The 19,399-nt window shown below is 43.1% G+C and overlaps 2 protein-coding genes across 2 annotated transcripts; one reads left to right on the forward strand and one right to left on the reverse strand.

Annotated features, from left to right (window-relative positions):
- The first annotated feature begins 1,985 nt into the window (after positions 1 to 1,985).
- On the forward strand, positions 1,986 to 5,048 carry LOC119289363 (stomatin-like protein 2, mitochondrial). The gene is made up of 8 exons (XM_037568704.1): positions 1,986 to 2,432; positions 2,539 to 2,688; positions 2,842 to 2,899; positions 3,009 to 3,101; positions 3,699 to 3,731; positions 4,259 to 4,350; positions 4,441 to 4,500; positions 4,604 to 5,048. Exons 1-8 carry the CDS (start codon positions 1,989 to 1,991, stop codon positions 4,811 to 4,813), a joined length of 1,140 nt encoding a protein of 379 aa, XP_037424601.1. The 5' UTR covers positions 1,986 to 1,988; the 3' UTR covers positions 4,814 to 5,048.
- Positions 5,049 to 13,279: 8,231 nt separating this feature from the next.
- On the reverse strand, positions 13,280 to 14,960 carry LOC119287299 (transcription factor MYB60-like). The gene is made up of 3 exons (XM_037566823.1): positions 14,659 to 14,960; positions 14,381 to 14,510; positions 13,280 to 14,003 (listed from the first exon to the last, which is right to left on the reverse strand). Exons 1-3 carry the CDS (start codon positions 14,795 to 14,797, stop codon positions 13,424 to 13,426), a joined length of 849 nt encoding a protein of 282 aa, XP_037422720.1. The 5' UTR covers positions 14,798 to 14,960; the 3' UTR covers positions 13,280 to 13,423.
- Between the last annotated feature and the right edge of the window lie 4,439 nt (positions 14,961 to 19,399).

Consider the following 19,399-nt stretch of genomic DNA (forward strand, 5'->3'; position numbering starts at 1 on the left):
GATAGTGTTTCAAAGTCCTCAAGCTACTAATACTTTCATTGCCAGGTTCATTCTTGAGCTTCAGATGGTACAGGAGGGTGAACCAAACCAAGCCAGGGGCGCATCTCTTGCTGCTCCTGCCCGACGACCCAAAGCGCCACCACCTGGACATGCAAAGATACACGTCGATGCGGGCATCAGAACAGGGTGCGGAGGAGCTGCAGCAGCAGTATGCAAAGACACTGATGACACTTGCTTGGGTAGTTCTGCCCTTGTTATCGGCGGGGTAGATGATCCAGCCACAATGGAGGCAATTGCGTGTCGGGAGGCGCTGGCACTAGCGGAGGACTTGCATATACAGTACTTCGTCGTCTCATCAGACTCAAGACAAGTTGTTGCTGATATCCAAAACAAAACTAGAGGGAACTACGGAGCTATTATTAGTGAAGTCAACACTAGAGCTAGCTTTTTTCATTGTAATTTCCATTTTGAAGGTCGTGCTTCCAATCTTGAAGCACATAGGTTAGCCAAGTTTGCACTTTCATTGGGTTCGGGACGCCATGTCTGGTTTGGCCGATCCCACAACCTGAACTGTATCCCACACCATGTGGCTTTTGTGGAATAAAACTTGGTTTTACCCCTCAAAAAAAAGATAAAAGTCCTAGCCGTTGTCCGTCTAATCCAATCAATCGAACAAGAAATCTTCTTCGCCGGAGAGAAACAAAGAAAAAAATTCATGGCAATGTCGACGGCGACCCGGATGCTGGCGCGTTGCGCCGCCCCCGGCCTCCTACGCTATGCCGCCGCCGCTGCCACAGGCCCCCAGCCCCGCTCTCACGCTGCCGCCGCTGCTGCAGGCGCAAGGAGGAGGACGTATGTTGGAGACGTATCAGCAACGCACGTACATTCTACTAGTTTATAATAAGGATGCAGACGTTTTAGCGTTGCATGGGTCAAAAACAGTTCTTGCACCCCAAGCCGATGGCTAGGTCCGGCCCGTGTGCCCCGGTTTTGTGGATAATGGTTTGACATGTTGATTACATGCACGCGTCTAATGGGTCGGCCGTAAGACGTTAATGGGAGTGAGGTCGTGTGTCAAATAATTTGTTAGTTAAAAAAAAAGGAAGTGAAAATCCTCAATCCTAGCCGTCGTCTAATAGAAAGATTTTTTTCTTTATTTTCTTTAAAGGAAGTAGTAATATAATAGGAAAATCCATTCCCTTATATATATAATGTATAATAAGATAAAAGCCAAGGCCCAGCTGTGGTCCCTCTAATCCAATCGATCGAAAAAGAATTATTCTTCTCGAGAGATAAAAAGAAAAAAAAAGTGATAACGATGTCGACAGTGAACCGGATGCTGGTGCGCCACGACGTACCCGGCCTTCTCCGCCGCCGACACAGGCCCCAGCCCCACCCTCGCGCCGCCGGCATTGCTGCAGGTACAAGGAGGACGCTGCTGGTACGCTTTTGTTACATGCTTCGAGATATAAAATTTATACTAAACATTTTTAGTTATTCATAACTCTAAAGAAAAACCAGGAAATTGTTTCATTTATACAACTTATATCAAATAGGTTTATATCTTATTTGTTATTTTATTCAATAACACAAACTATATATTAGTGCTAAAGTATTTTTTTTAATTTCACAATGACTAAATCTTGTACTAGAATAGTTTACTAAACTAAAAATCTTATAAACATAGGCAGGCATCAAGATATTAATTTCACATTCATTTAGGGATATTTTGTACCAGTTAAGTGTTTCATAAATGTGTTTTTATATATGTTATTTATGTCTTTTTAATAAATATGTATAATAATATGGTTCTATATATTTAAATAATAAATGTAACTAATAGGAAACTCTAGAGCGTGAGAGAAGAAAAGCGGATTGTTTATTTTTCTTTTCTTGGAAGGAAAGAAATTAGTCCGTCAATCTTCTTTCTCATAAATCCCACAATCCAATCGAATAATAGTCTCCGCCCGTCTTCTCGAGACCCAGCGATGGCAACGGCGACCCGGATGCTGGCTCGCCGCGCCGCCCCCGGCCTCCTCCGCTCCGCCACCACCCCCGGCCTCCTACGCTCCGCCGCCGCCGCCACAGGCCCCAACCCCGCCCTCGCGCTGCCGGCGCTGCTGCAGACGCAAGGAGGAGGACGGCGCTGGTACCGCGCAGCAAGAGGGGACCCGTCGCCCTCGTTCTACGAGCCGCCGCCGACCCCGGCCAACCTCGGCCTCAGCATCGTCCCGGAGAAGAAGGCGTTTGTGGTGGAGCGCTTCGGCAAGTACCTCAAGACCCTGTCGTCGGGGATCCACCTCCTCATGCCGGGCGTCGACCAAATCGCCTACGTCCACTCGCTCAAGGAGGAGGCCATCCCCATCCCGGACAACTCGGCAATCACCAAGGACAACGTCTCGATACAGATCGGAGGAGTGCTATACGTCAAGGTTCTTCTCTTTTCGATTATTCTCTTCTCTAATTCGAATTTAGCTTACAATCTAGTAGTATCTGTTTCTCGAATTGAACTGAATCTCTAATCCATCTATGATGCAGATTGTCGACCCCTACATGGCCTCGTACGGCGTGGAGAACCCCATCTATGCTGTCATCCAACTTGCGCAGACGACCATGAGGAGTGAACTTGGCAAGATTACCCTCGACAAGACCTTCGAGGAGAGGGACACGCTCAACACCAACATTGTGGTATGTACTAGTATAACTTCATCTTCATCTTCCATCTATCTTATCAAAGAATCTTGGGTCAGTTAGTGCATACTCTTGGGATGATGGCAATATTATTCTCTTCACACTTATATCTTACATGCTTCACGTTTTCTTTTGTTTCCCCAACTACAGAAGTCAATCAATGAGGCAGCCGAAACTTGGGGTTTGAAGTGTCTTCGTTACGAAATCAGTATGTTTCTTTCATTCTTTCTTCAACTGGCTGGCTGACTAGCTGAGTGTTCATGGAGAGAATCATATCACTAATAATGTTCACTTTCACAATCTGTGTATCTATCTAGGGGACATCACTCCTCCAGATGGAGTCAAGAAGGCCATGGAGATGCAGGCCGCAGCAGAGCGCAAGAAACGTGCTCAGATCCTCGAGTCTGAAGGTAGCTTTTACTATGCTCTTCTTTAGTTTAACAACCTTCAGTTTTTATACGATGATAAAGTTGCACAATGAATCCTGCTTGCTACCTAACTAATGTTAGATCAGCAGCCCATATACTAGTGCTAGATGCAAGTTGCAAATTAAATCCTGCTTCCTGACTGATGCTGCCAACTATATAGTTTTAGATTTCATCGTATGGCAAACTGCTCTTCAGTTTAACAACATAGTGTGAGATAAGTTGCACACTGAATCCTGCTTGCTACCATACTGATGTTGCCAAGTAGACAGTGTTCGATTTCATCAGACCAAACTTGTATGGCAAACTGCTCTTCAGTTTAACAACATTCTATTTTTATGCGATGATAAGTTGCACAGAATCCTGCTTGCTACCTTATGTTGACAAGTGCTCTTGTTCAGCCCATGTGCTAGATATAAGTTGTAAATTAAATCCTGCTACCTGACTGATGATGTTGCCCATATAGCGTTAGATTTCATCAGACCAAACTCGTATGGCAAACTCCGTTCGAGCTATTACACCATGTTTGGTACAACAGACTACAGATTTAACTCCAGGTTTTGTTTTGTTCTCTTCTGCCAGGTGCTATGATGGAAAACGCAAACAAAGCAAAGGGTATGTGACATATGTTTTGCTCGGTATTATCATCCTGCTCTGCACTGCAGAGTACTACACTTCTTGTATGCTGCTACATGCATGATTTGAGGAAAACCTGTTCCCTCTTAGTTTCCAGAAGCATACGCATAGCATTATACTTTTCTTATCCATGTGAACATACTACATTTGCTGTATGCTGCTACGTGTATGATTTGAGGAAATCCTGTTCCTCTGCCTTCTGCTATCTAACCTTAGTTTCTGAAAGCATGTCAAATATTTGGGAGTTTTTTTTATTCCTATGTCATTGCAAGTCCTGCTAAACCTCGGAACTGTTCTCCCCTCTACGATATCTATACAAATAAAATAGTCCATTTATACAGAATGGTAATGATAATGCCGCCTCATGGACTTGTTCTTAATTTCGTTCTGCTTGCATGTATTTTTCCTCATTACTTGAAGAAATGAAGAGTCATTCTCGTTTCTACTGTTATTACTTGCTTGAAAATACTCAGCTTATGCTTGTTGTTTTTCGATGCGCACATCAGGTGAAGCTGAAGCAATTCTTGCCCGATCACAGGCCACTGCTGAAGGGATCAGGATGGTCTCAGAGTCGTTTAAAACTGAAGGCAGCACAGAGGTATCACATATTCTTTTTTCTTGATCCTTCAGTTAGGTTTTTTCTTTTGCCTAACAAAACATACATGGCTGCTTGTAATTTGTACTTTAGGCTGCCAGCTTGAGGATTGCTGAACAGTACATCAGAGCATTCAGTGAACTGGCTAGAACTGTGAGTGGTTGAATCTTAATAATTATATACACGACTCTTGGCGTTTGCTAGCTGATATGAATTTTCATTGTACTGATTGCATGTGTGTTTTGCCAAACTGCAGACAAACACAATGCTTCTTCCCAGCGACGCAGGCAATCCGGGAACAATGATTGCTCAGGCCCTCCAGATATACAACCACACGTACAAGCAGAAACTGACTCTGGGAAGCCCCAGCCCCAGCCCCAGCCCCAGCAGGCGGGCAGAAGAGGCTGATTTGTCCCTTGGGATGCCATCCGTGAGCGACCTCGGCACCTTTCAGCACCAGAAGTAAAGTATTGAGTGGGGAATCTTTTTTTTTCTATTCTGTTAGGGAGGGATGAATAGCTAGACTGGATAGATAGATTGCTAGGAAGGATCGCGAGTGAAGTTTTTCTGATTCGGTCAGATAGAACACAATACATGGTCGGTTAGGAGCAGCTTGAGAGCAAGCTTTTTGTCTGTCTATATGAACGGGTGATGTTATTACATGAGATTTTTTAGGTTTATATCAACCGGTTTTGGTGCAACAATATTTTCAGCTTTTCTTTTCAAGTTTTTGTTGCGTAAACTGTACAGTTTTTTTGGCATGAAATCTGACAGATTTTACAAAAGAAGGTGAAATCTGCTGCCTAAGTTGTGCAAGCTCTTTTGTTTGTTGAGCCCATGGTGTTCCAGGCAAGTAAGAAACTTGTAGATTTGATTATCCTATACTGCACTCGGCATGCTGGGAGAAGACGCAGCGTGCCCATTTGGGCCGGCCCATGTCCTTTTTTTCCGTTACAACGCATGAGCCCTTTTACTAGTATATACCTACTCGTATACGATCCCAGTGTATAAAATCGACACTTCTGTGTAACCGGACTAGTACGTACTCCTTCTGTAAACTAATATAAGAGCGTTTTGTGTAACCGGACTAGTACGTACTCCTTCTGTAAACTAATATAAGAGCGTTTAGATCACTATTTTAGTATTCTAAATGCTCTTATATTAGTTTACGGAGGGAGTACTAGTTAACCCGTAGTCACGCTAATGGCCAATTAAGTGTCCTGGCCGGACTAAGCATGCAACCTAACCATTGGATACCTAGGGCTAATGGCGCGACACCACGTAGAGCTAGTTTAAACTAATTTGGTTAAATTTTCCGGAGAATTCCCCGGGAAGCTTTGATGTCCTGTTGGTTCTTCCCAGTGTTAGGTTGTGAAGTATGGATGGCTTTGCTAAAGTAGTCTATGGAGTAAATGACACTGGCGGTCTTAGAATTTGCGCTGCGGGTGCACTTTAGTCACACTACTTGCAAAACGAAAAAACCCGTCACAGAACTTGTGTTGCGGGTGCATTTAAGTCACAGAGGCGAGTTGAACCGGTCGGACGCCCGGTTCTCTGTTTTGCGGTCACGCGCAGCGCACGTGACGCCTCTGGGCTGCATCGTTTTCTTGCACAAAGACCTCTGGATCCTCAGCTAATGTTGCATAGCCCCCTCTCCTCTGTTCTCTGTCTGTTCGTGTTCTTTGCCGATGGGAGAAGAGACAGGCGGCGCTGCTGGCGCGTCGAGCTCGTCGACGGCAAGTCAGGCATCGCCGACGATGGTGAATCCGACGATGGAGTCCCTAGAGCAGAGAGGCAGATGCAGTGCGGTGCGGGCAGCCGACCTCGTCTTTGTAGAGCCGCATGCAGTCCTGCCCAGGGTGATGGGTTGTTGTGGTGGTGGTCGAGGAGGACGCGTGTAGTGGTTGGGTCAGTGTCGGCGGCTTGGAGGAGGAGGCATGCGGCGGCAGGTGCGGATGGGATGCGGCCGACTTACGTGCGTGAAGGTGTAGGCGGCCTCGTAGGGGACGATGGAGAGGACATGCGTGCTGCCATAGAGCGTGGCGACCACTGGCGGGCAGGCGCAGGTGGGGCACCAAGGCTCTGGTGTACTGGGGGAGATGGCGACGAGCGAGAGGTGCTCGATAAAAAGCTGAAGCCTCTGACCTGAGTTCTATATGGAATATGTAAGTTGCAAACTTGCAATGGTACACCATCGATGTCAGTAGTGGCTGGCAGCTAATACAAATTGAATATGCTTGCTCGAGTTCATGATCTTCTTGGAAGGACGTGCTATTGTGCCGTGCTGCTGTGCCGTGCTACTGTGTGCCACTGCTGGCGCCATCCGTGCACGCGAAGGAGAAGAAGGTGCCAGGAATCGAAGAGGCTCAAGTCGGACGCTGCCACCCCCACCTTGCCATGGCGTGAGGGTGCGTTCGAGACACCCGGTGAGGCATGCTGTCGTCTGTAGCAGCGCCTAGTCCTCGCGTACCTGGTTCTTGATGTGAGCTGCATGTGAGGCAGCCTTTTCTCGGCACGCCATACGCGAGCCGGCAGGTAGGACGATGGTTGCTGCCGCTGCTGGTTATGGCGGCACGCAGCACCGACCGGCAGCGACTAGGTGCACAAGCCACTGCAGCGGGGATGGGATGGCTCACAGCACCGTGAAAGGGAACCGAGGCGTGGAGCTGGGCGGCTGGCTTGGCTCAGGGCGGTGCGGGAGATCGCGGTGGCCGAGCTCGTGTGCGTCATGGCAGCGGTGCCCAGAGCTCGGTTGCTGGAGGCTGGAGCAGCATGGCAGAGCAACAACGCGTAGCTGCAGGGCAGCGGCAACTGTTCGTAGCTGCAGGAGAGCTGGACGCGCGGCTGTGTCCAAGGCGACTGACGGTGGGCGCAGTGACATGTGGTGCGCCCTTCGGTTACTCGGTGGACGCGTGGGAAAATAGGAAGAGGTGCTCCTGCTAGCCACGGCGGCGCTGCCACCCTCCGTCATCTCCTCGGTGATCATCATCTAGCGGTTTTGCAATATGGCCCTCCAACTAAATCAGTACGGACTTTTCAGTAAAAATACCATTCCTCGGAGGTGTCACGTGCCCTGCGCATGACCGCAAAACAGAGAAAACTGGGCGTCCGACCGGTTCAGCTCACCTCTGTGACTTAAATGCAGCCGCAACACAAGTTCTGTGACGGGTTTTTCCGGTTTGAAAGTAGTGTGACTTAAGTGCACCCGCAGCGCAAGTTCTAAGACCGTCAGTGCCATTTACTCTAGTCTATGCTATGCTAGGCTATTCTTCTAGGTTGCTTCACCGCTGACTATCGTTCATTCTACCTGCGCTCCCAATTTTAAAGTACTAATTAAGGGAGGGAGGGTCACTGGTGAAACAAAACTGCGTGTAAGAGCTCTATTTCGCAGTTTTCAAACTAAAAACAGACAAATGTTCACATGTGCATACAAGCTCTTTTAAGGCGGTCCCAAATTGATCATAGGAGTCACTAGTCATTGGTGATTCGGTGGCCAATATTACTGTTTTCTCCTAAGATCTGAGATGCTACCACGAAAATTGTGTAGCCCTAGTATGGACTTTTCACTTTTGCAAACTAAGGAAGGAAACTATAATGGTATAGAAGCACATGAATTAATAAGGAACGTAAAAACAATGCTAATTATTCAATTTATCTCCATTCCAATATATTTGTGGTTTCCTTAGATGAAGTCATGAACAATGATGGACTTATTTGATTTGTAAACAATCTCTTAAGTCCTATGAAAGGGAGGGTGATACGAAAATCCAGATTTTGATAAATTTAAAGAAAAATTCTTGACAAATTGTGGGTCAACTTTTGGATATCACTTTTTTTTCTTGGCTAGTAAGAAGAACAACCATGTAGTACCCCCCCCTCTAAACCAATAGCTAAAACCTTGGCGTGATCCAAACTGGAGCCGGTAAATGTAGCCAAGGATACATGTTTGGCCACACATCTCTAAGTTTCTGCATACTCCTATTCTTGATGTTCCAGACACCAAGATCTTTCCGTAACATTGGGCCATACTCAAAACAGTCGTCCGTTAGGTAGATGCGGTTTGGCTCGAAAGCCGGAAAGTCCTTTGTCAGAAGGCACACAACGGAGTTAAGCCCAACGAACATCGCATGGTCTCCAATGTCCCTTAGCTCCACCAGCTTTTGTCTGTCGATGTCAACCTTAAAGACTAGGATTTCGTCCGTGGTGACCTCGTGAACAAGCCGATGTGGTAAGCCAATGCCTTCGCGAAGCAGTTGCGACGCATCAATCTCTTGGTCATTGGCATCAACTTCACATAGTCTGCCTTCTTCGTCGCCATCTTCTGTCTCTAGCTCAGCTTGTAGCTTATTGTCGTTGTCATCTTTGTGGGCGAGATCCACACAATCTTTGAGCATTTTGTTCACGATGTCTTGGTAATTGTTGCGATACATGAGTTTTCTTTTCTTTTTAAAGGAGGAGGACCCCCGGCCTCTGCATCTGGGCGATGCATACGGCCACTTTATTAATTATTCTCACAAGACTTTACAAATATAACGTCCAATATGATTGGTATGAAATGATGAGTGAGAAAAAAAGATGAAAGACGAAGCTTCGGAGGCTCGCTACTCTAAACTTGTAAGGATGATGCTAACAAAATGATACAATAAAATGACACTAAACTTTTCCTTTCAAATGTTATTCTGATGACCTCATCAAGGGTGATGTCAGAGTTGGCAACATCTAGTTCACATCCACATATGGCACAGATCTTGATGTATGGCCAACGAAACAATCAGATGAAGGATAATGTCTAGATTGTTGACGGTATCTAGATTAGTATATTGGTGTGAGTTATTGAAAAATTTCTCACCGAGTGCAATATGCATATCAATTCGATGTCAAGAGAAAATACGTGAAAAGGCACTACGCATTAACCTTACACAGGATTGATCGAGAAACAAATTAACCCAGGTTATTCGACTGCTCCAATTAGCAGTTTGTAAAGAAAAATCAATCAGGAATTTAGGGCCCACAAGTGGGTAAGGAAAAAAATCCCCTTTGATCTTGGCCATCACACAACAAACTTATCATTGAACTGCGCCAAAGCAAAGGGGTATTTATAATTTTTGTAAAACTAATCTAGTCGAGCTGGACCTAAGGGCCGCCCTACACGAGCTACACTCTGCACCTACTTCATACATCGTTCCTCATAATCCAACTTGCTTTTAATTGTAATTTTTTTCTAGAATGCATTAACATTTTCTTTTTAAAACACACGGACACTTTCTTAAATCACATAACCTTTCTAAAACTACAAAACTATTTAACATGCAAACACTTCTAGAATTACATGAACATTTTTAAAAAGGGTGATTTTTTAAGAAAATGTGAACAATATTTCAATACATAAACTCTTTTTTAAAAACTAATACAAACAATTTAAAACGCAAAGGCACTTTTTGAAAAATCTTGTATTTTTTTCAAAAAGCACAAACACATTTTAAATTACAGAACCATTTTTTAAAGTATGCAGACACTTTGTAAAATTATATAAGCAGATTTCACGAAAAAAATACAAACCACTAATTCTGTATTTCACATATGAATCACATCAAAAGTCCAAAAATACAAATGAACAGAGTTCACATATAGAAAAATAGTGTAAACTAAAATAGTGAAACAATGTAGTGAACAAAAAATAAAGTTCATATTTAAAAAGCAGAGAAGTTCAAAGTTGATAAAAAACTGAGATTTTTCTCGTTATTAAAGAATAAAACGGAGAAGTTCAAATTGAAATAATGGAGAAGTTCGACGCCTGTAAAAAAAAAGATGTTTTCCGTTTCTTGAATAATAAATATATGAAGTTGAACCTTAAAAAAAGCATGTCGTTATCCATTAAAAATATAATTTTCTGTTTCTTCAAGTTGAAATTAAAATAACACATGGGTTCAAATGTTTAGTAAAAAGAGTTTTGAGGAGTGAAGGACAAGTTCACATAAAGTAAAAATTAATGCAATTAGAAAACTTAAAAATATGGTCAGCCATATAATCTTTATTTTTTTGTAAACGCCAAATTTTCCATGTATCTAAAAAACCTAGAATTCCAAAGTTAAATAAGGAGTGGTTCAAATATTACAAAACTCGGAATTCTCTATCAATAAATAATAAACCAAGAAGTTCAAATTAACATAACAGAGCAGTGCCTTTTTATATACCAAGAAAAAACAAACCGACACCTAGAAAAAAATGTTAATTCTCGAAGTTCAAATTTAATAAAATTGGAGTTCAAAGAAAAAGTAATGGGGGTACAAAAACACTCACAAGGATTTTCTTGTAATAGTAAAAAGATAACTGAAATGATCAAACAAAAATAGCAGAGCTGTTAAAAAATATATTTTGTTTCTCATTTATTTTTCGTATTGCTATTTGTGTTTGCTATTTTCTGTTTTTGTGCTTCGTAGTACAAAAACAATGAAGTTCAAATTAAATTAGCATTCAAAGTTTATAATAAAAAATAGAATTATCATACGCCTAAAAAGTGAAGGCCAAGAAGTTCAATTTTTTAAATGATATTTATTCGAACATTTGAATAAAAACTGGATTTATCAGGTTTCTTACAAAAAACAAGAAGTTCAAATTTAAAAAACGGAGCAATTCGATTTAAAAATAATCAAGAAGTTCAAATTAAAATAAATTTTGAAGTAGTTCGATGTATACAAAAAAAACTCAAATTCTTCTTGTTTCTAAGAATAAAGCCAAGAAGTTCAATTTAAAAACGGGGAAAAGTTTGATGTTTAATTAAGAAATGAAAAAGATGTAGAAAATAAAATCAGGAAGTCCATATTAAAAAGATGAAGAAGTTCAATGATTATAGAAAACTCAGATTTTCCACATCATTAAAAGAATGGAAACAAGAAGTTCAAAAATAAAAAAACAAGAAGTTCAACTTTTAAAAAATATAACGCTTCAAAATTTCATAAAAAAGATTAAGAAATACAACCAAGAAGGCCATATTAAAAAGATGGAGAAGTTCGATTATTATAGAAAACTCAGATTTTCCTTGTTATTAAATAATGGAAACAAGAAGTTCAAAAATAAAATAACAAGAAGTTCAACTATTAAAAATAGAGCGCTTCAAAATTCATAAAAAGATTAAGAAAAATCGGATGAAAAATTCATTAAAAACTCAAATATTTTCACGTAACCGAGAGAGGTTCACGTTGATAACTGCCAGAAGTTCATGTACTACACGGTGTGCATTTTTGTATTAAAAACGAATAAAAAAGCAAATGCTAAAAGTTTTGTTGTTACAAGTTCAAGTACTTCGTCGGAGAAAGTAAAAAAAATTATTGTAAGAGAAATTTGTACAAAAGAAAAATCATTTGTGTAACACTGACGATGGATGGGAAAATGACAAACGAAAATACGTCACAGAAGTTCAACTGAAAACAGCAGGAAGTTCAACTACTACAGTGGATGAATTTTAGATGAAAAACTTTTGAAATCGTCGCGAGTATGAAAAAACGATCAACACGGGAAAGTTGCATGTTTACAGCAGCTTTCGAACGATATGTCATTTGCTCAATTCCGGTGAGTGGATGGAGAACTACGAGCAGTGAATGGAGAGCTACGAGCAAAAAAATCACGTGAAAAACAGAGTGAAGGTCAGGTACATTCACCGAGAAGTTCAGATTCTCCACACGGTGCATTTTCGAAGAATCTGTTTCGCGATAAAGGCAGAACGAATGATCTTGCCATTTTCGAAATTACTTGAAAACGGCTAGGAATCAGAGAAAACCATCAACATGAAAAAGTTTCGCATTTTCCTTAGCTTTTCAGCGGTATATTATTTGCCCCATTCCGATAAAGTTTGTAAAAATTATGATGAAAATATGTTTATAGCCATTTTCAAAACTGACATTAAACCGTAATGAATTAGGAGAAGCAATATATATAGAAAAGTTTCGCATTTGTTCAAGCTTTCCAACTCCATATCATTTTCTGCGTTCGGACGCACTAAAAAATTAGCTCAAAAATACGAACTCGGTAGGACTTTGACCATTTTCTAAATTACTCTTAAACAATTCAAAATTAGAAAAAAAAACTTTCAAGATGAAAAAGTAGCGCATTTTCATAAGCTTTTTAACGCCATATCATATGCCTCCATTGGATTAGCCATTTAGAAATGACATCGAAAAAACGAACTCAGCTGTTCGGTTTATGAAATTTTACGTTTTTTTCAAAAAACTCTTTAACCATAGGGAATTAGAGAAAACTTTCAACATGTGGAAGGAGCGGTTTTGCAGCAGCTTTCCAACGCCATATTATATGCCTTATTCCGACAAACGGTTTAGAAATGCGATCAAAAATACGATTCACGTTTTTTGTGCGAAGAAAAAACGGTTTTCAAAACTACTCTTAAACCGCTTATATTTTGCCAAAAATTTGAGTTGGGTCATGATATTGGGGTCCATAGCTTTCCAACGGTATATCGCAAGTCCCATTTGGGCAATGTTGGCGGAAGTTCAACCTAGTTCACAGAGAAGTTCAACGTACTACTAGCGGGGCATGTCAAGTTGTGATCAGAATATTCTGATCTCGTGATCAGAATAGTGTTTATATATATATATATATATATATATATATATATATATATATGTATATTAGACGTATTTTAGATTGTAGATTCGCTCGTTTTTCTCTGTATGTAGTTCATAGTGAAATCTATAGAAAGATTTATATTTAGAAATGGAGGGAGTGAATGCTAGCTCAACAAAATAGAATAATTGCTAATTAATTACTGTATCTAAGTTAATGCAAATTTTGTTCTAAATATCTTGGCCTAGCAAGGTTACATTAATGACTGTAGGTAGGTGGACCGTGGTGTGGAATATGCATGCATATAATTCTGTCAATACGCATGCATATACAGCTGCGAGTCCGAATCTAAGAATAAGGGGCGACGGGGATAAGGAGGACATATGGAGCTCGTTATCTCTGTCTTTTATTTATACCTTTATAAAACCAACGGCTTATTAACCGGAAACACAAGATTGGCGACCAGGAGACAGGAGTGCGAAGAAACAGACAGGGCCTATCAAAACATGATGGGGTTTGCACAGCAACCAGAAGAGATGTCCATGAGCCCGTCCATGGCAGCCTGCCCCGGTGTCATGTCGTCGAGCAACCAGTTCTCGAGCACCGAGAAGGTCATGGTCGTGGCAGCCTCGCCACGGCTGGCCAATATCTCTGAGGACGAGAACCTGTCGCCACTGGTCATGGAAACTGCGGCACCGGCCTCTCCATCGGTCCGGAACTCCTGCATGGCCACCATACCCTTGTAGTCCGCCATCTCCGGCGATGGGACCTTCGGCATCCAAGACTGGAAGAGCTTCGAGACGGCCATGGTGGCAGGTGCAACGTTGCCCATGGTGGTCTCGGGGTAACCCATGGCGGCTTGCATGGCGGAGTCGAGGTTACTGCTGCTAGGGTTGTAGTAATTCATGCTGGTGGTTTGCTCAGCTGCATTGGTGGCAGTGGATGTGTGCTGGAAGAAGTGATCTGCAGGATGTGTTTGTTGTTGCAGCCTCTTCACTTTCTTCTTGAGGTGTGTGTTCCAGTAGTTCTTGATGTCGTTATCTGTTCTTTGGGGGAGGTAGGAGGCTATTGCTGCCCACCTGAATTTGCATAGGAAGAATATAGTCAGCACCAAGTTCACACACATGCATACAAAATTGGAAAACACGGAATAGTTTTTTGACAGTTGAAGGTTCATATGTGTCTGTTACAAAGTTATGGTTTTGCTTAATGGAGTTGACACTAAACAAGCAAGACCAATTTTTGGAGATTGAAATAGTAAAAGTGGTAGCACATATGGAAGATGGAAGTAATTAGAACAAAACTGTCTTTCAACCCAAAGGATTTTAGTTGGAACAGGGTGAACATTCATTTTGTTGAATATGAGAGCCCTAAGAAAGATATGAAATGAGCATCGCTTTTGTTAAATATTATCTTTCAGCAACACACCGGTCAAGATGGACATATGATTACTTACTTGTTGCCAAGCAATGCCTGCAGGTGTATGATTATCCCTTCCTCATGCTGGGTGAAGTTCCCTCTCTTGATCCCGGGTCTGAGGTAGTTGGTCCACCGCAGCCTGCAGCTCTTGCTGCACCTCATCAACCCTACAATTAACCAATCCATCACCAAAGCAAACAAGCAACAACATATTGTATTAATTACTACTCTCCTAGATTGGTCGATCAAAAGACAAGAATCATCTACCACGTGGATATATATACTGAAAGCGCATGTGGGATGCATAAAACCAACCGGTGTTCTCGGGCACGGAGCGCCAGTTCCCGGGCCCGTGCTGCTGGATGTAGGAGACAAGGATGATATCCTCCTCCGGCGTCCATGGCCCCTTCTTCACGCTGGCGCCACCATTGTCACAGCATGGCGGCCTCCCCATGTCGTTGGTGCCGCCAGATAATATAGCTAGGCAACTATATATAGCTAGTTGAAGAGTACCTAGGTACGTTGTGATAAATAGAGATATAGCCTAGCCTAATATGCCTCAACGGCCATGGCCGGCACTCCTCCACACTAGACTGACCTCTGAAACGAAGCTTCTCCTCTCCCCATGGTCTCCTTTTATTGGAAGACACCAAGCCCTGCAGTGCTGGCAGCCTGCTGCTTTCCTCAGCTGCATGTGACCACATATCATATGGAGCCTTCCTCCTCCCTGTGCTGGTGTGATTTCCATGCATGCAAAAGTCAGCCAGGGTGCATCCAGCAGCCTCTTTCCTCGGGTCCATCTCTTTGGTGAAAGGGATCACATGTATAGTGAACTTTGCTTTGCTTTTCCCACATGAAAGGTTGACGTATTGCTTGGGGACTTTTGATCAACCAATAGTCCATCTGTCTCTTTCTCTGGGGTTTCTTTTGTGCCGGCGCTCATGAAGGGAGTAATTGCGTTGCGTGTTCCCTCCTGATTTCTTGGGCATTGATGGGGACAGCGAGTGTGCTCGTGCACATCCATCAGCTGGCACGCGCAGGTTGGCTGCGCGCCAAAAATGCTACGTACACTTACGATTAATCTACAGAATAATTACAGAACCTTCCTCACTAGTCTTTCTCCCCTGATTTTCATCAAAAATGCTAGACGTACAGGCTATTGCAGGGATTCTACAGCCTCCTTTCAAACTTCCTAAACATCCCCCACCTGAATTCAATGGGGGTGAGCCTGCGCCTCTACCAATGACCAATTAAAAACTGTCGTAACACCCTGTAATCCCCCGTACGTGTAGCAAAGCTTGATTTTCATCGAACCAGAAATCCCACGTAAGCCCATCCATTAATCCCGTACAACGTCGCCCGTACGTGTAGCATTTTTGGCATCTTTTCTTCTTTCTAGACCACTCTCTCATCCGTGAAGCTTTCAAGTGGTACGTACGATCAAGCATGTACGGCCCGATATGGACGAGTGGCACCACGTACGTATGGTAATTTCAACAACCAACTTGTGACACCAAAATAAGTCAAAAAAGCGGGCATGCGTGAAATGCAGCGTGATTGTAATTTTTTTTACTTTCGAAACTTCCTTCCATTAAACCAAGCAGCTGGCCAAACCGTTGGCCACCAGATCAACCATACAGGCATAGTGCGTGCACAGATGCTGGGATTAGTCACCAAGGTTCACCCCACACGCCGCTAATGCGTCTGTGAGCATATTAAGCCTTTGGGCGATAGAAAAATATATGTTGATAAGCTGAAAATATGATGAGCCTGAGCAAACCTGCCCTAGTTGGTCGCCATGGCACGGCACGGCCCAACCCACACTTAAACGTGCCAGGCATGGCACGGCCCACCGAGGCACATTTATAAGTGGGTCATGCTTTGCGGGCCGATAGATGCGAAGACAATACTTTAAATCATGGAACATTATACGTCTAGTATATGGAAGATGAAAACAATAATATTAGCTACAAAACTCACAAATCAAAAGGCAACATTCAAAAGATGAAAAGAACAAAATTGACGAAACTCACGGTCAAAGCCTCATAGGGCCTGTCGATCCGTGGCCGATGTAAATGAGTTCTGAACTGCTCGTGCCTTCTTCGTGGTCAGGTGTTGCCGTCTGGAGCGAGGCATCAATCGGCAGCGACAGACAGAGAAAGAAATGAAGAGATGCATGCGTCGAGTCGTCGCTGGAGCCTGGACCTTTTTTTTTTTAGAGCAGCAAACTAAAATTAACTAAGGATATGTTCGGGGATACAAATGATGTCCGGTAAGATTTGAAGCCATACATGACGACCGAAAGGTAAAGTAATTGCTGCCTTTGAGAGCTTATGAGCCTCAAGATTAAACTCCCTCTTCTCATGGATAAATTCCACGGAAACAAAATCAAGCGTCCTTCTCTTCAGGTCTTGAATAACAGCTGCAGACGTGCCATTGTAGTTGCCTTTGAGGTGTGTGATCGTTGCGGCACAGTCAGTTGAAACTTGTATCTTCTGGTAGCCCAGATCCGCCGCTAAAGACAGAGCCTCGCCACTCGCCATAGCTTCTAAAATTCCTGGATCAACCATATCAGAAACAGAGATGGCTGAGGCTCCCCGATATGCACCCGTTTCATCTCGGCAAATAACAGCCACCGCACCACGATCGCCATTCCTACCAATAGCTGCATCAACATTTATTTTAACAAAACCCTCCGGAGGTACAGTCCATCTAGGCATATGGCGAATAACAGATGATTTTTGAACTGGTTTTTCCGCTTTCAGATTCTCCAAATCAGCGAGGTATCTCAGAATGAAGGAGTAGGTAGTTAGTGGTGACTGAAATTGTTCTTCATGAACAGCCTTCCTCCTGACCCACCATATGGACCAGAGAGAAACTAGCAGCTTCACAAACGTGTCTTGTCCCATGGAGTCCTGAAGTTCAATTAACCAAAGCTTAGCATCTCTGTGGTTGCATGCAATCATGTATTCCACAAGCTCTTCATCCACCAAGGACCATACACACTTTGCCATAGAGCATTGAACCAAAGCATGTTTCCAGGTGTCCTCTGCTGAGTTACATATTGGGCATACACTCGACTCAGTCATATTCCGATGAGCTCTAACCTCTTCCGTTGGCACCGAGTTTCTCGCAAGGCGCCAGGCAAAATTTCTCAACTTAGCTGGAACTTTCATACTCCAGAGATTCTTCCAGTGCTTCTTGTCACCCTCGGTATTAGAGTTTCCAGGAGCCTCATAGAGCCAAGCTTCTCTGTTCCTCTTAGTCTCCATTAGCAATCTATACGCTGAACGTACAGAAAAATTTCCAGACCGCTCATAGTGCCATGCCCATGTGTCAGGTCTGTTACAGGAACTCAAAGGGATTTGCAAAATTTTCTGCACATCAATTTCCTGCAGATGTTCCCTCAAAGCAATTCTGTCCCAGCTTCTAATAGAAATATCCATCAAATCGGATACCAACTCTGGCGGGTTTTGAGACCGCGGGTGCAGCGCTCGAAGCATATGATCCCTCGGGATCCAGTTCTGATTCCAAATGTGTGTGCTATGTCCGTTTCCAATTCTCCGGATTAAGCCCTGCTTCAGGACATTTGTGCCTTCAAAAATTGCTCTCCATACCTGAGAAGGATGGCTTCCAAGCTCCGCCTCAAGCAGATCTGATTGAGGGTAGTACACTGCCTTTAAAATTCTAGCACTAAGCGATTCTGAGTCTTGCAACAATCTCCATGACTGTTTTGCCAACATTGCCAAATTAAAGACCTGTGTATCCCGAAAACCCAAACCACCCAAGTACTTGGGCATTGTTAAAGTCTCCCAGGATACCCAAGCAACCTTTCTTTCTCCATTCCTACTGCCCCAAAAAAACTTCCTCAACATTGTATCTATATGTTTGCATAAACCACGAGGTAGCAGAAAACAAGACATTGAGAAAGTAGGTATAGCTTGAGCCACTGATTTTATCAAAACTTCTCTCCCTGCGGACGCCATGCACTTCTCAATCCACCCTTGCACCTTGGCCCAAACTCTGTCTTTTAAATATTTGAAAACACCTTTTTTTGACTTCCCAACATCAGACGGCAGCCCCAGGTACCGTTCAGCCAGCGATTCATTTGGGACATCCAGAAGATTTTTTATCACAGTTCTCATACTATTAGGGCAACCCTTCCCAAAAAAGATACTTGATTTTGCAAGGTTAACCCTCTGACCAGAAGCACCACAATAAGTGCGGACAACATTTCTGATAATTGTGGCCCCCTCCTCGTTTGCCTTGAACATTAATAAGCAATCATTAGCAAATAAAAGATGATTAACGGGAGGAGCAGTAGGGGCTACCACGACACCCCGAACATTCATATTCTGACTGCTAGCTTTCAGTAAACATGAAAGACCTTCCGCGGCTAACAAAAACAGGTATGGAGATATAGGGTCTCCCTGTCTAAAGCCCCTCGATGGTTTGAACTCGTCAATCTTCACACCGTTAACCAAAACAGAGAAAGATACGTTGACACACAAGCCATAATTTTATTCACCCATTGTGAGTTAAATCCGAGCTTGATCATAACAGCCTCTAAATAGTTCCATTCAACGCGATCATAGGCCTTCATCATATCCAACTTCAATGCACAGTGAGAATTATTTTTGCTTCTCGACCGTTTCATAAAGTGGAGGCACTCATAAGCAGCAATGATGTTATCCGTAATCAGTCTACCAGGTACAAATGCGGATTGCTCATGAGAAATAATCTCCGGCAAAACTCGTTTCAACCGGTTAGCATGCACTTTAGAAATAATCTTAAAGATTACGTTGCACAAATTTATTCGTCGAAACTGTGAAAGAGAGGTCGGATTCTGGACCTGAGCCCTACATTTGCCCAGACGAACGGTTGGACATGGGCATAGGGCAGCCTGCTGCTTCATCGCACGTGCGAGGTCCAGAGGCCCATATCTTGAGGAGACAGCCGTGCCGATGACTGGAACAGTCAACGCGCGGCGACGATATCTAGCGAGATATATGGTACCCTCATCTGAAGGGTTTCCTTCACCTGTAGCAACTAGGAC

The sequence above is a fragment of the Triticum dicoccoides genome, chromosome 4A (genome assembly GCF_002162155.2).
Source record: "Triticum dicoccoides isolate Atlit2015 ecotype Zavitan chromosome 4A, WEW_v2.0, whole genome shotgun sequence".
Taxonomy (NCBI): domain Eukaryota; kingdom Viridiplantae; phylum Streptophyta; class Magnoliopsida; order Poales; family Poaceae; genus Triticum; species Triticum dicoccoides.

Coding starts and splice junctions, on each gene's coding strand:
- LOC119289363 (XM_037568704.1), top strand. CDS start 1,989: ATGGCAACGGCGACCCGGATGCTGGCTCGCCGCGCCGCCCCCGGCCTC. Junction 3,102..3,698: donor TCAGATCCTCGAGTCTGAAG/GTAGCTTTTACT, acceptor CTCTTCTGCCAG/GTGCTATGATGGAAAACGCA. Junction 4,501..4,603: donor TCAGTGAACTGGCTAGAACT/GTGAGTGGTTGA, acceptor GCCAAACTGCAG/ACAAACACAATGCTTCTTCC.
- LOC119287299 (XM_037566823.1), bottom strand. CDS start 14,797: ATGGGGAGGCCGCCATGCTGTGACAATGGTGGCGCCAGCGTGAAGAAG. Junction 14,511..14,658: donor CTCCGTGCCCGAGAACACCG/GTTGGTTTTATG, acceptor GGTTAATTGTAG/GGTTGATGAGGTGCAGCAAG. Junction 14,004..14,380: donor CAGGCATTGCTTGGCAACAA/GTAAGTAATCAT, acceptor ATGCAAATTCAG/GTGGGCAGCAATAGCCTCCT.